Below are 13,580 nucleotides of genomic sequence, written 5' to 3'. Positions count from 1 at the left end.
ATCCCTACCATATCTCACCAGTTACCATTTGTGCTCTCTCTAGAGTCAGTGTCCTTTGATTTTGCCATAAGTGTTACCCATGGTCTTCTCTCATTCTGTGAAAGCAGGATGGGGCTGCTCCCCCTCCCAACCATACCACTTCAGGCTTTGTTTGAAAGTTGCTGAGTGATTTTTCCTGTTTTTTTTTTTTTCTTTTGAAATTGCTGTCACTTTGAGAATCTTTAAGAAGAGGTTCCAAAGTTAGAAAATGGAGCTGATAACCAAGGAAGGCAAAGCCAGGCGAAGGAGATGGTGCAGACTTGCTATGCAAGCATGAGCAACAGAATTTGGAGCTCCAGAATCCATGTCAAAACTGAGCTGGCTGGTGGCCACCTGCAATCCCAGCACTAGGGAGGAAGAGACAGGGGATCCCCCAACAAACCGGCTACCTACACTATCCAAATGGCAGAGCTCTGTCTTCAGCAAGAGACCTTGCCTCAAAAAATAAAGTGGAGGGCACCCGAGGAAGACACCCAATGTCAACTTCTAACCCCCAGGGACACATGTGTAAACATGTGCATTTGCACACATGCATCCACACACACATATGAAATACATCTACACATGTAGTCTATCATATGCATATACTTAAGAAAAAAGAAAAAAAGCAAAGCTTTGAAATGAAAACTTTCCCTCTTCTGTAACTTATTTATTGCTACATAACAAATTGGCCTAAAATGTGGTGGCTTAAAATAATCCTTGTTTTGGTTTAGTTTCTGGGGACTGGTTACCCTGGGGACTGGTTACTTGGGCCCAGCTTTCCAAGACCTCAAGCTTCACTCAGAGCCTCTCACAGGTCCCACAGGAGGAATCTTCTCTCAAGCTCATCATTCATTGGTTTCTCACAGAGCTAAGGCGAGAGAGGAACTGGTCCCCTGCCACACAAGCATCTCACAGCATGGTAAATGGTGCCCCTCAGGGTCAATTTGCAAAGAGCAAGAAAGTAGAAAGAGCAAGCTTGATGTCAAGGTCATTCTGTGGCCTATTCTCAAGTGACTAGTTTCTTCTGTAGTTGGAAATGAGGCATCAAGTCCTGCCCACATACAAAGCAATGGAATTATACACAGGAATGAACATCAGGAGATGGGTTTCACTGAAGGGCTTCTGTGAGGTCACCTAGCATAACTCCATGAGCACCAAGCCTCCGGCCACAAGCCTGCTGCTGCCTTTTCACTTACGAGAGCCAATTAAACCCTCTGCCTCACGCTTTTTTGTTTTTGCTGCTGAGCCAAGGGCCAGCAGCTATACCACACCTTCTGTGTACAGTCACACTGATTCTCCCGGATTCCTCTCCACATTTACTGAAAGGATGCTTTACCTTTGACCTCTATGCTGTCCTGAGTTTTGACAAATGGGTGCGCATATCATCTAAGTTGGATTCTCAGTTTTTCAACCTTCTTTCTCTTGACCCAGTTGGGTAGCTTAAGGTGCCTCAGACTGTTAATGGCATTCTCTGAAACTTTCTAGGGGGACCAGCACTGACAGAACCATCTGAGTAACCTCTTCTCTTGTGGAGCTTGTACATATGGTACACCAGATGTCCCAACAAACTCTGACCTTGGGTAGAATGAGGTCACCTAAGGTCCATGAAGGGCACACTGCTCTTACCGAGTGGCATGGCATTTCTTTGGTCACACTATGTAAGATTAGGCAACTAGAATGGCCTTCTCACACTCATTTTGAGTGACTCAAATTGTTTATATAGACCAGAGCCCAACACATCACGGGTCAACCCTGCCTCCACCCCATCTTTGCTACCTCCTCCCAAGGTCATTCCTTTGACCTGGTATTTTACACAGGTGCTTCTCATGCTTGGGTTAATATCAGAATGACCAGGGGAGCTTTTAAAAAGTAGGGCACCACCCACATTAAGTTAATTCAGAATCTCAATTACCATTGAAATATCCAGCTCCTAGGTTTTGTTTTTGCTACTGTTCTGTTTCAGTTGTTTTTTTTTTTGTTGTTGTTGTTGTTTTGTTTTGTTTTGTTTTTCATGTAAGTTCCCCAGCTAAGTCTAACTGGGAGGAGACATGCTGTGAATAGATGGCCACAATCTCAAATTGACAGCATTTCTACTCACTCTACATGCCAGTGCAATGGGCAAGCTCTAAGGCAAATCTGAGATTCCTGTTTGGAAATGGTGTGTCTTTTTCCTAAGCTTCCCATTGGTAAAATACTGTGGAATCTTGCTGCTCAGAGTGGGGTCCAGGGACCAGCAGGTTCAATGCCTTTTAACCCATCCCCCAGCGATGTATTTGTATCTTGAGGTTGGAGAAGAATTCAATCAGTCCAGTCCCCTATTACAGTCACTCAGTGGGTTGTTTCCCATTTTTTAAAACAATTACTTATTTCTCTGATGGTGGCCTTGCCTCACACTTAAGTTAGAAAGACAGGAGCCATCATCAGAGCGACTGCTCCTCAACCACCCACGCAAATTCCATCCTACCCACATCATGCACACACACATCCCAATGAACCAAGCGCCTTTTACCTGCTTTCCCATCAGCCTATAATGCCCATCCTTCAAAACAATCAGTCTATCCTTCTCCCATGCCCCCAGGCTTCCAGATTCTGCATTTTTCTTTTGCTTTTCAACAGCAAACATTTTCACTGAAAATATGAATCAGTTACAACTTCCACTTCTTTATCTCTAAGTCTCTCTTACACAGTCCCCAAAACTCTCCTTTATGCCACCAATGACTTTTGTGTCCTCACCAAATCAAAGGGTAGTTATTTTTCCTACAGTCCTGGGGTAGCCAGCAGCATTCGGTGGTCCTTCAGTCTGAACACCATGACCTCTGGCTTCCACGGTGTCTTTTCCCTAGGTTCAGTCTTAATGACCTTAGTATCCCTGGGCTCTCCTCCTTTTCTACATACCCACTCTTTTTCTGACCTGACCCCAATTCATAGCTTGACACATTTTCCATTTCTGCATGGCCCTAAGCTCCAATCTCAAGCTCTAGCTTTCCCATGGTCACCCGATTCTTTGTCATCTCTGCATTGATGTTCAGGAGGAATCCAATGATGCTAACAAGGAACTTGTTCTCTTCACTTCCAACAAAACAAAACAACACAAAACCCATGCTACCTGTGGCATGTTTGGTAGAGGGCTTGCCTAGCATGTACCAGACCTGATGGAGCACACCTGTAATTCCAGCACTTAGGAGGTAGTGAAAAGAGTATCAGAAGTTCAAGGTCATCCTTAGTCTGTGGCAGTCATCTGTAACCCAAGCCCTGGCATAGCTGAGATAGGCAAATCCCTGGACTGCGTGGGCCAGCCAGTCCAGCGGAACTGGTGAGGTCCAGGTTGGCAAGTGATTGAGAAAGACACCCAGTAGTGTTGGCCTTAGTCTACACAAGCCCATGCATGTATACACACACACACACACACACACACACACACACACACACACACACACACAGAGAGAGAGAGAGAGAGAGAGAGAGAGAGAGAGAGAGAGAGAGAGAGAGAGAGAGGCACAGAGTAACACAGGAGTATGGTCTTGCTTCTTAGGAATCAGTTAAGCTCAGGAATTTAAGATTAGCCTGGGCAACAAAGACTCATTACCAGATAGATAGATAGATAGATAGATAGATAGATAGATAGATAGATAGATAGATCACACACAAAAACAAAACAGCAACAACAAAAAACCCATTAATGAGATCATGCCAACCTTCTAACTAAAGCCATCTGAAGGCTTTGCACAACTCATCTTTTAAAAATTCATACTATGGGGCTGGAGAGATGGCTTAGCAGTTAAGAGCACTTGCTGCCCTTGCAGGAGACCCTGGGTTAGTTCCCGGCACCCAGTGACATCAGAGCTCCCAACCATCCTAAACTCCATTTCCAGGGAGTCCAGTGCCCTCTTCTGGTCTCCTTGGGCACCAGGCCTGCATGTGATACAGACATACTTGCAGACAAGACACCCAATACACATAATATAAAAACGATAAACAAATCTTTAAAACTTTAGACTATCTAGCACAACTCACAAAGCAATGAGGATTGACCCCATCTCTGGCCATTCTAACACCCCCCCTCCCCGGCCAGTTTCCTTGACTTTCTCGCTCTGTGCTGTCCAGCGTGGTAGATGTCTCTCACCTGCAGCGATTTACAGTTACAGTGAAATGATTTCAAGCTCAAACCAAACAGCAAAATCAGTTCCTCTATCTTACTGCCCACCGTGCCAGTGACCCACAGTCTGTAGCTGCCATAAGGCACCAAGGGGACAGAGAGTAAGGTACCCTTGTCACCGCAGGAGGTTCTGTCACACCCCACACCTCTCGGTTCCTCAGACAAAGCAAGTTTGATCCTGCCTCCTGTTTTTGCATTGCTCTCTCCCTACCTGGAGTGCCCTTGCCATCTCTTCTCATGGCCAGGTTCTTCTTGGCATCTAGACATCAGCTTAAATACCACCTTCTCAGAGAGGCCTTCCCCGGGCACTCAAGCTGAAGAAGCCACCCACTCACTCCCCAGTCCCCTGAGCCCGGGGAACTCTCCAGATCACTCATCACCAGCTAATGCTCTCCTTGTTTATTTGTGCTAGCCTGCCGGTTGCCCAACTCGACCACGCCACGCTGCTCCACCCCAAAGAATACTTAGGAGATGAGGGAGCTGGCTGATCTTACTCACCCTGCATGCACCTCCTCATCCCTGCACCTGCAGAGCAGACTTCCCACCATACTCTATCAGGAAGCATCCATGGAGTGTCAGACCTGTGTCAGCTCACACCCAGGTCGATCCCCTCTGGAATCTCTCACCTCCATCCCCCCTTTTCTCATTGTCCTGGCTATCACCTTGTCTGGTGGTGGCAGCCAGTAAGGCCGAGGAACTGAAATTTCTATTTTATTGAAGCTCAAATTAACTCATCCAATTCCATCTTCTGACCTCAGTCCACACTGCAAACAGCAGCAGATCACTCGTGCTAATTTTCCTCTTACCAAATCAATTTTCTGTCCCTAGTTCTTCTGGTCCCAGACTGCTCCCAAGTCCCCAGAGGTGACATGCTTACCTGGGTGCAGCAGAGGTCTCTTCCTCTGCTTAGAACACTTGCCTTGCTTCTGGGGAAGCCACGCCTTCCCTGGCCTGGCAGGTGTGGTTCAGGTAGTAGCTTCACGGCAGGCACTGGCCCCTCCTCAGTCCCCAGCACTTCCTGTCTGTAGCCTGGCCTTCACATTTCACCTCCCACTGCCAGCACGTAGGAAATCTCAGAGCACACAACAGTTCTCAGCCTTCCAAATTCCTCCGGGGATCACAGTCTCCTGGGGAGCCCAGGAAGCACTCACTGGTCCGGAAACACAGGAAGTGGTGCTCTGAGCCCTGCTGGGCACATTCCCCTCATTATCTAGGTGATTTTTGACACGCAGCAAATTTGAGATCTGCATCTGCGGTTCTCAAGCATCAGCCGGTCCACATGAGCGACCAAGTAATGCCCAAGTCCACTGACCCAGTACACTCATTGCCTAAAACAACTCTTTAGTATAAAATTGTTCTTATTCAACTGCTGAAAGGACTCCCTGGGCTAGGCTGAAGAACAGACCCCAGACATGGTCACTTTCTTTTCTTTTTTGAGACAGGGAATCATGCAGCTCAGGCTGTCTGTCCCTTTAGACTCACTGTGTAGCTGAGGACACCCATGAACTCATGATTCTCCTCCCATCTCTGCCTCCTAAGTGCTGGGATTATAGATGTGCACCTCCACACCCAGCTTTCTTCACATCTTCACAGCCAGAGCCTTCTAAAGTTGCCTTATATGGCAGAAAGGATTTTCAAAGGGTAAATAAAGTTAGATGAGATGGAGAGTTACCCTGGATAGTTTTGGGGGCAGAAAGAGCCCTCCTAAGTGGGCCTGGGAGGCAGGACAGTGGCAGAGTGCTTGCCTAGCACTTAGGAAGTCGTGGGTTCAAACCTCAGCACCACCATGAAACAGAAGGAAGACAGTGTTGGGGGGAGGGGGGAGAAACTGTGTGACACCAGAAATGGGAGCCAAGACACATGATGAGGAGTCATGAACCAAGCAAGGAGCTCCTGAAGACGGGAGGAAAGGAATGGGGTGTTCTCAAAGATTCACAATGAGCCAGCCCAGGCCACGCCTGGATTTTTAGATTCATTTCAGACTCCAGATCTTCAGAATTATGAGTGAAGAAATGTGTTGCTTAAGCCACTAAGTTTAATGGCCTCTTTACAGGAACTTACGTAGCTCTTCTTTTAAAAAAAATGCTTTTATTATATTTATTTGTTTGTTTATGGGGGGAGGGCAGGTACATGTAGAAGCAGAAGTTCAAGATCAGCTATGTGGGAGTTTGAGGCTAGCCTGGACTACATGAGACACCCACCTCCCTTTAAATTTTTTTCATTTTCCTCTTTTGGGGAACAAGGTCTCACTATGTAACCTTAGCTGAACTAGAACTCCCTATGTAGGTCAGGTTGGCCTTGAGTCCACCAAGATACACTGACCTCTGACTCCTACGTGCTGGGATTAAAGTCACGTTTATGGCTTTTCATGTCCTACTCTTATCCCTAAAAGTGTGTGCCTTGGAGCTGTGCTATCTGATATGGCCACTACTGGAGGACACGGGCAACAATCTAAATCTAAGTTAATTCAAATGAAACAAAATTGAAGACCCCAGTTCCTCAGTCCCTTTCACCACATCCCCAGTGTTACCAAGCACACAGTAGCAGCACAAACAGAAGGTTTCCATCACCACAGGAAGCTCTATTGGGCTGTGCCGGCTTAAGACATCTTTCCAAACATTCCAGACTCTAGCTCTACCTCCAATCCCATGACTAGAAAAACTTAAGAGGACAGAAATGATGCCACCACGCCCGAATCCACCCTGGAATTCATCCTTGGGAACGTGTCCCAAGGAATGGTGTCAAGAGGTATTTGCCAGAGTCTGGCTTTTACCGAGAAGACTAGATCCTTGGCATGTGAGAAGCTGAAGACACAGGGTGGACACTGTAAGCAGGGACATTGGGGTGGGGGTGTGAGCAGGGACATTGTTACTGGACTGGACATTGTTAATATATATAATGGAGTTTTTATCTGAATCTGTCAAATGTTAATGGACTAGACATCATTAATGTAATTTTTCCTGTATATATTGTATATACTTATTGGATAGTTTTCCTTGTATTAGTTATAAGCTTTCTTTAATTTTAGACAAAAAGAGAGGAAATGTGGTGTTATTATGTTCCCCAAAATATTGTGTACCTTAATAAACTTATAAACATTGGGGTGGAAGTGTGAGCAGGGACATTGGGGTGGGGGTGTGAGCAGGGACATCGGGTGGGGGTGTGAGCAGGGACATTGGAGTGGAGGTGTGAGCAGGGACATGGGGTGGGGGTGTGAGCAGGGACATCGGGGTGGGGTGTGAGCAGGGACATTGGGGTGGGGGTGTGAGCAGGGACATTGGGGTGGGGGGGTGAGCAGGGACATTGGGGTGGGGGTGTGAGCAGGGACATTGGGGTGGAGGTGTGAGCAGGGACATCGGGGTGGGGTGTGAGCAGGGACATTGGGGTGGGGGTGTGAGCAGGGACATCGGGTGGGGGTGTAAGTATGGACATCAGGGTGGGGGTGTGAGCAGGGACATCAGGGTGGGGGTGTGAGCAGGGACGTTGGGGTGGGGGTGTGAGCAGGGACATCGGGTGGGGTATGAGCAGGGACATCGGGGTGGGGTGTGAGCAGGGACATCGGGTCGGGGTGTGAGCAGGGACATCGGGTCGGGGTGTGAGCAGGGACATCGGGTCGGGGTGTGAGCAGGGACATTGGGGTGGGGGTGTGAGCAGGGACATTAAGGTGAGGATATAAGCAGGGACATTGGAGTGGGGGTGTGAGCAGGGACATCGGGTGGGGGTGTGAGCAGGGACATCGGGTGGGGGTGTGAGCAGGGACATTGGGGTGGGGTGTGAGCAGGGACATTGGGGTGGGGTGTGAGCAGGGACATCGGGTGGGGTGTGAGCAGGGACATTGGGGTGGGGTGTACAGACAGAGATTAGACAGAGGAGGAAGTAGGAAAGCTAAGGGGAGCTGCACATAGGGCCTCAGTTCTGTCAGGTTTCTCCATATTGTTGCTCTCTTTTCAGGGTCTGAGCTGGGTCTTGCTTGGCTCCCAGGGACCCTCAAAAGACCCTCTGTCCTGTAGTCTTTTGCAGACTTGATGAGTCCCTCTGTGGGTCAGTGGATAGATCTAGTCCCACATGCAGCTTGGCTCCAGGAGAGGTCCTTTTCAACATTTACATTTACAATACGTGATAAGGCCAGCAGACTTCATTTCTTCTATGGTGGAAGGAGAGAACCAACTCCTGCATGTTGTCCTCTGACCTCCACTTGAGCGCCATAACAAGTGTGCAAATCCTTCCACCCTGCTACCGCATGCACAAACAAAATAACTAAATAAAAACATAATTTTAAATGAAAACAATTCAGGGTAGGTGTGGCAATGCATGTCTTTAATCCCAGTGCTCAAAAGGCAGAGACAAGTAGATCATCACTATGAGTGTGAGGCCAGCCTGGTCTTCTGAGCAGATTTCAAGACAGCTAGGGTTACCGAAGGAGATCCTGTCTCAAAAACAAACAAACGAACAAACAAACAAATAAATATACTTAAGCCAGGGGAGGGGGAGGGAGGCTAGAGAGACAACTCAGTTATTAAGAGCCCTGGCTGCCTTTGCAGAGGGCCTGGCTTCTGCTCCCCATACCTACACGGTGGCTCACAACCAGTTTAACTACAGTGCCAAAGGATCCAGTACCCTCTCCTTGCATACAAACACAGATAAAATAAAAATACTTATTTTTTGAAAATAGGAGGAGAAGGACTGGAGAGATTGCTCAGCAATAAAGAGCACTTGCTGCTCTCCCAGAGGTCCTGAGTTCAATTCCCAGTAGCCAGGTAGAGTAGCTCAAAACCTCCTGTAACTTTAGCTCCAGGGAATCCAGTGCCCTCTTCTGGCCTCTATGGGGCATGCATGTGCACACACACACACACACACACACACACACACACACACACACACAATTTTAAGTAAATAATTTTTTAAATTTAAAATTTAAAAAACAGAAATAAAAAATCAGTAACTTGTGTGGATTCTGGGAAGGGGACTGACAGGGACAAGGGTTAGAAGGAAAACCACTTTTCATCCTATAGTCTCTGACTAGTTTTCAAATCTCAGATGTCAGCAAATATTACTACTCAACAAGCACAAAATTAAGCTGGATATAGTAGTTTATACCTGTAGTCCCAGCACTCTGGAGACCAAGGCAGGAAGAGTGCCGTGAACTCAAGGCCAGGCTGGGCTACATAGTAAGTTTCAGCTAAGCCTAGGTTACAGAGTGAGACCATATCTCAAAACCCACAAACAACAACAAAACGTGTAAAATTAACAAAGATACAGACAATTCCTGATTTACACCCTTTGATCTAACTGTCTGTCTATCTATCTATTTATCTATCTATCTATCTATCTATCTATCTATCTATCTATCTATCCCTATATATCTCCATTCTAGTGTATACTTTCTAGTGGTATGTGGTGCTTGACATCCAAGAGAAACTATCCGGAGATTTTTCACCTTGATCTTTTCCTGGATTAGTAGCAATGTGTAGTTTGATCCTCTCTCATGCTGGGGAACAGCAGTGGGTGGTAGCTCCCTGTCAGCCCTGCAGTTTTAAGAGGAAATAACAGAGCCTCTATAGTACAATGAGTTGCTGCTGACTGAAGGCAAGGCCTGGCTCAGGTGAGGTCTCTCCTGATGTGTTTTCCCCTTAATGATCTTTCCGGTGCAGGGTGAGTTTATCAGGACTGACACCTCCCCCCTCTCCGCCCCAGGAGGGAAACATCAGTAGGCTTCTGCACCTGTGTTTGCAGACCCAAGCTGGAAACCCACTTCTCCAGGAACGTTGTTGTCTCCTTGGGAAGGCAGTCAGTACCTGCACACCGCCCTGAGCCCCCAGCATGCTCTGCAGGCACGAGACCCCTGTCTCTGCCGAGGGTGCCATTGCGTTATTAACTGCCGCCCCTCGAGAGGAGTTCCCTGACACCTGGCTCCCAGTCAATCTGGGCTGCAGTCCAGTTTTGGAAACGACCAAGGAATGCTTTACCCCATGTTGAATCCAGCTTTGTGGCCCTGTGACGGCCACCCCTGAATGATCCCCTGCCGCCTTCTCACTCCAGGGAAGAAAATCAAAGTGAGTCCCATGGCTGCCCGTGTGATAGTCGCCATGGACACCAGACACTAGCCTGCATCAGATGGGGCTGCATCCAATTAGCCACCCCCACAACAACACCATAGCAACAAAGGTAATATTATGGTTCTTGAAAGAAAAAAAAAGCCACACACACACACACACACACACACACACACAGTCGTGTGACACTTCTAAAGCCACAGAGATAGCATTTTCCACAGCCTCCAACTGCCTGTCACTTCCTGACACATGGCTTCTTCTTCGGTAGGCAGTCTCAGGCTTGAAGCAATTACCTCTTCACACCCTTGCAAGACGTGTGTGTGCCTTTCAGGGGGAGGAAACTGACAGGAGAGTGGAGTCCCCGGCAAGCGGCATGTGAAGGATGCATCTTCCCTGGGCTTCTGCCTTGGAAGTGAGGAGGCCAGAGCTGCCGAGCCAGCTGCGGGCCAGACAGGCTTGAGGAATGAAGCACCAAACTGTCCTCTGCCTGGCTGGCCGGCTTCATTCTCTGTGCCAGACCCACACTGGGCACTAGGTCCTTTTCGTGGTTGTAGAGACGGGGCCACACACTAATCTTCAGACTTCAATGCGGAAAACATTAACCCAAATGAAAAGGCATAAATCAGCCCCCCCCCCCCAACCTCCCGAGCTGATAGTTTGGAGGAGAACAGTGCTTCTCAGAGAGCAGGAGCTTAGACTGTTGCGCAAGAGCAGAGCTCTGTCTGTGAGTCAGCAGCCAGAAGAGGAGAGGGAGGCAGGGAGGCAGGGAGGAGAGGAGTCCTGTGGGAGTGGCCGGTGTACTAGAGGGCAACGTGGTGCAAAAACCACAGCTGGAGGTTCACTCTTAAGCAAGAGGCTTCGTGGGCAAGCTGAAGAAGGGGGGGGGGGGTGCCGCGGGCAGTGGCGGTGGCAGTGGGAGGAGGGGAAGGAGGAAGGCTGGGGGGGGGAGGTGCGGGGGAGGGGGGGTGTGCCGCGGGCAGTGGCGGTGGGAGGAGGGGAAGGAGGAAAGCTGGGGGTGGTGGGGGCGGGGGGGGGGAAGGGTGCGGCGGGGGGGGGGGGAAGGGTGCGGCGGGGGGGGGGGGCGCAGCGGGTGGTGGCGGTGGCGGTGGGAGGAGGGGAAGGAGGAAGGCTGGGGGAGTCGGTGTGTGGGGGGGTGTCACTTCCCGCAACTCAGTAAGTTATTCCAAACCTGTTCTCTCCAGAGGAGACAGCTACCACACAACAGCCAACTGGTCCCCACTGAAGGGCTGCAGCTGGGTCCCTAGAAGCCCGTCTTTCTTGGCTCCTCCTTGACCATGTGCCAAGGGCTCTGTTGGCATCCCCAAGCTGAGGTGCCCACTGTGAACACACAACTCTTATCCCACATCCTTGTCCATTCCCCTCGCCCCTAACCCTCCCCCCTTTTTAAAAAAATCTTTTTTTTTGCTTCTTGTTCCACATACCACATCCCCCACACGGACTACCAATGGGACAGAACACTGTCTCCTGTCCCTCATGCCTGGGGAGAACCCCCCATTCTCCCCATCATCTCACTCCAGTGGCAGCTGGGACTCCAAACCTTCACCTTCCACACTGGCTCTGAGGACCTGCTACACTCACGGAGCCTTGCTGCTCCTGGCTGTGCCTGTGGGGAGAAGGGGCCCCGAGTGGATTATTCAGCAGGGAGGGATTCTCAAGCCTGGGGGCTCTGGAAATTTCAGGTGACCAGGAAACGGCCGTGGGTCCCTCTCTCCTGCAGGTCTTCGTTGCTCTTATGAAATGAGGCTGGGTTCAGAGATCAGCCGGGTCCCTTACATCCTGACAGTGACCACTCATAGGAAATACACAGAGCAAAAGAATCCTTCGGCTAATCCCTGGAGGATGCATTCCAAGACCTGCGGTGAATGGCTAAACTCACAAGCAGTGCTGAACCCCTTCTACACCATTGTAATTCAGTATCTACAGAGGATAAAGGCCAGGATCCCCCATAGCCACACAACCTGTGGATGCTCAAGTGCCTCACACACACAAAGCGGGGTGGGGTGGATATTTAAATTATTTAATTTTGCTATTTTGTGTGTGTGGGTATTTTGCCCACATGTTATCTCTGAGTGGGTGCTGTGCCCCTGGAGGCTGGGAGAGGGCGCTGGAGTTACAGAGGGTTGTGAGTTGTCATGTGGGTGCTAGGGTATGTCCCAGGTCCTCTGGAAGAACCATGAGTGCTCTTAACTGCTGAGCCATCATTCCAGTGAACGACTTATGGGGACAATAGCTTAGCACATGTATAAAACCTACACAATCTCCTCTTGTACTTCGTTTTAACTTGGCTGCTCTGGGGTGTGCTGGAGCACGCACACATGCTCACATCCAGACTAGAGGACCACTTCCAGAACAGGTTCTCTCCTTCCACCCCGTGGGGGAGGGGGTGGGGTAGCAGCAGACCCCTGTCCTCACTGAGCCATCTCAGCAGCTCTTCCTGTACATTTCAAATCACCTCCAGATTTCCCAGGACACCTCACACCATGTAAACGCTGCGAACATAGTTGTTACACTGTGTTATTAGAGAACAACGACAAGGAAAACAATGTTCATTACAGAGGCCATGTTTTTTTGATTGTCTCTCAGGCCATTGCTTGCCTCAGCTTTTCCTCTGCAGGCACCAGAGCCACTGGAATGTCCTAAGCAGAAGTGTGACATGATCGGAAACAGACTGGGGCAGACACGGTGGTGGTGCATGCCTTTAATCCCAGCGTGCAGGAGGCAGAGACAGGGGGCTTCACCACCAGCCTGCTCTACAGAGAAAACTCCTAGCCAGTCAGGGCTACAGAGTGAGAGCCTGTCTCAAGAAGGAAAAAAAAAAGTAAATAAAAAGAAGAGACCGGCGACAACAGTAGAGCCTGGTTATCGGATTAATGGCTCTAGCTCTAACCAACAGGATGGGAAGGGTCTGGGGGACCCCGGGCTGTGAAAACGGTAGGAATACAAAATCAGATGTGCAAGAAGAGCACCAATCTGGTTTCCCAGCATATGTGAGGCTGCAGGGGGGAGGGAGGGAAGGAAGGAGGGAGGGAGGGAGGGAGGGAGGGAGAGAGAGAGAGAGAGAGAGAGAGAGAGAGAGAGAGAGAGAGAGAGAGAGAGAGAGAGATGTCAAGGATTCTGAGGACTTGGACAAGAACAGCTGTGAAGACACCTCTGTTGTTCTCTGAGATCAGGGAGCCTGGTTTGGGGCAGGTTGTGTGGGAATGTCAAGTGCACATCTGGGTGTGCACATCTGGATGCAGGGCTCCATGCAGAGCACCTGAGTCTGTGCTCTACCAAGAAGACAACAGGAAGCAGAGGCCCTGTCCCTCCCTAGGTGCCGATGCAGTGAC

At 49.3% G+C, this 13,580-nt stretch overlaps 1 protein-coding gene and 1 long non-coding RNA gene across 7 annotated transcripts in view; both read right to left on the bottom strand.

Annotated features, from left to right (window-relative positions):
- The window catches only part of Gas7 (growth arrest specific 7), a 244,088-nt gene that overhangs the window by 159,726 nt on the left and 70,782 nt on the right, over window positions 1-13,580 (bottom strand). For 2 of the 6 annotated variants that reach the window (XM_042282231.2, XM_042282230.2), the window contains exon 1: window positions 5,055-5,327. The exons of 2 other annotated variants lie outside the window; for them this stretch is intronic. Coding sequence is in view for 2 of the 4 variants with exons in the window: in XM_076542638.1 (XP_076398753.1) it covers window positions 4,389-4,444 (56 nt within the window). In the remaining 2 variants the exon portion in view is untranslated. Of the gene's footprint in view, window positions 1-4,388; window positions 4,585-5,054; window positions 5,328-13,580 lie in introns of those variants that run through there. 2 more of the 6 variants (XM_076542638.1, XM_076542634.1) reach the window with 2 other exon arrangements.
- Window positions 8,474-11,084, bottom strand: LOC143266885 (uncharacterized). The gene is made up of 2 exons (XR_013041694.1): window positions 10,524-11,084; window positions 8,474-8,603 (listed from the first exon to the last, which is right to left on the bottom strand). It is a non-coding gene; the product is annotated as an uncharacterized LOC143266885 (long non-coding RNA).

This window comes from Peromyscus maniculatus, chromosome 8 (genome assembly GCF_049852395.1).
Source record: "Peromyscus maniculatus bairdii isolate BWxNUB_F1_BW_parent chromosome 8, HU_Pman_BW_mat_3.1, whole genome shotgun sequence".
Lineage (NCBI taxonomy): Eukaryota > Metazoa > Chordata > Mammalia > Rodentia > Cricetidae > Peromyscus > Peromyscus maniculatus.
Note: the sequence above shows the minus strand (reverse complement) of the source record. Positions and strands in the feature narration are given on the sequence as shown.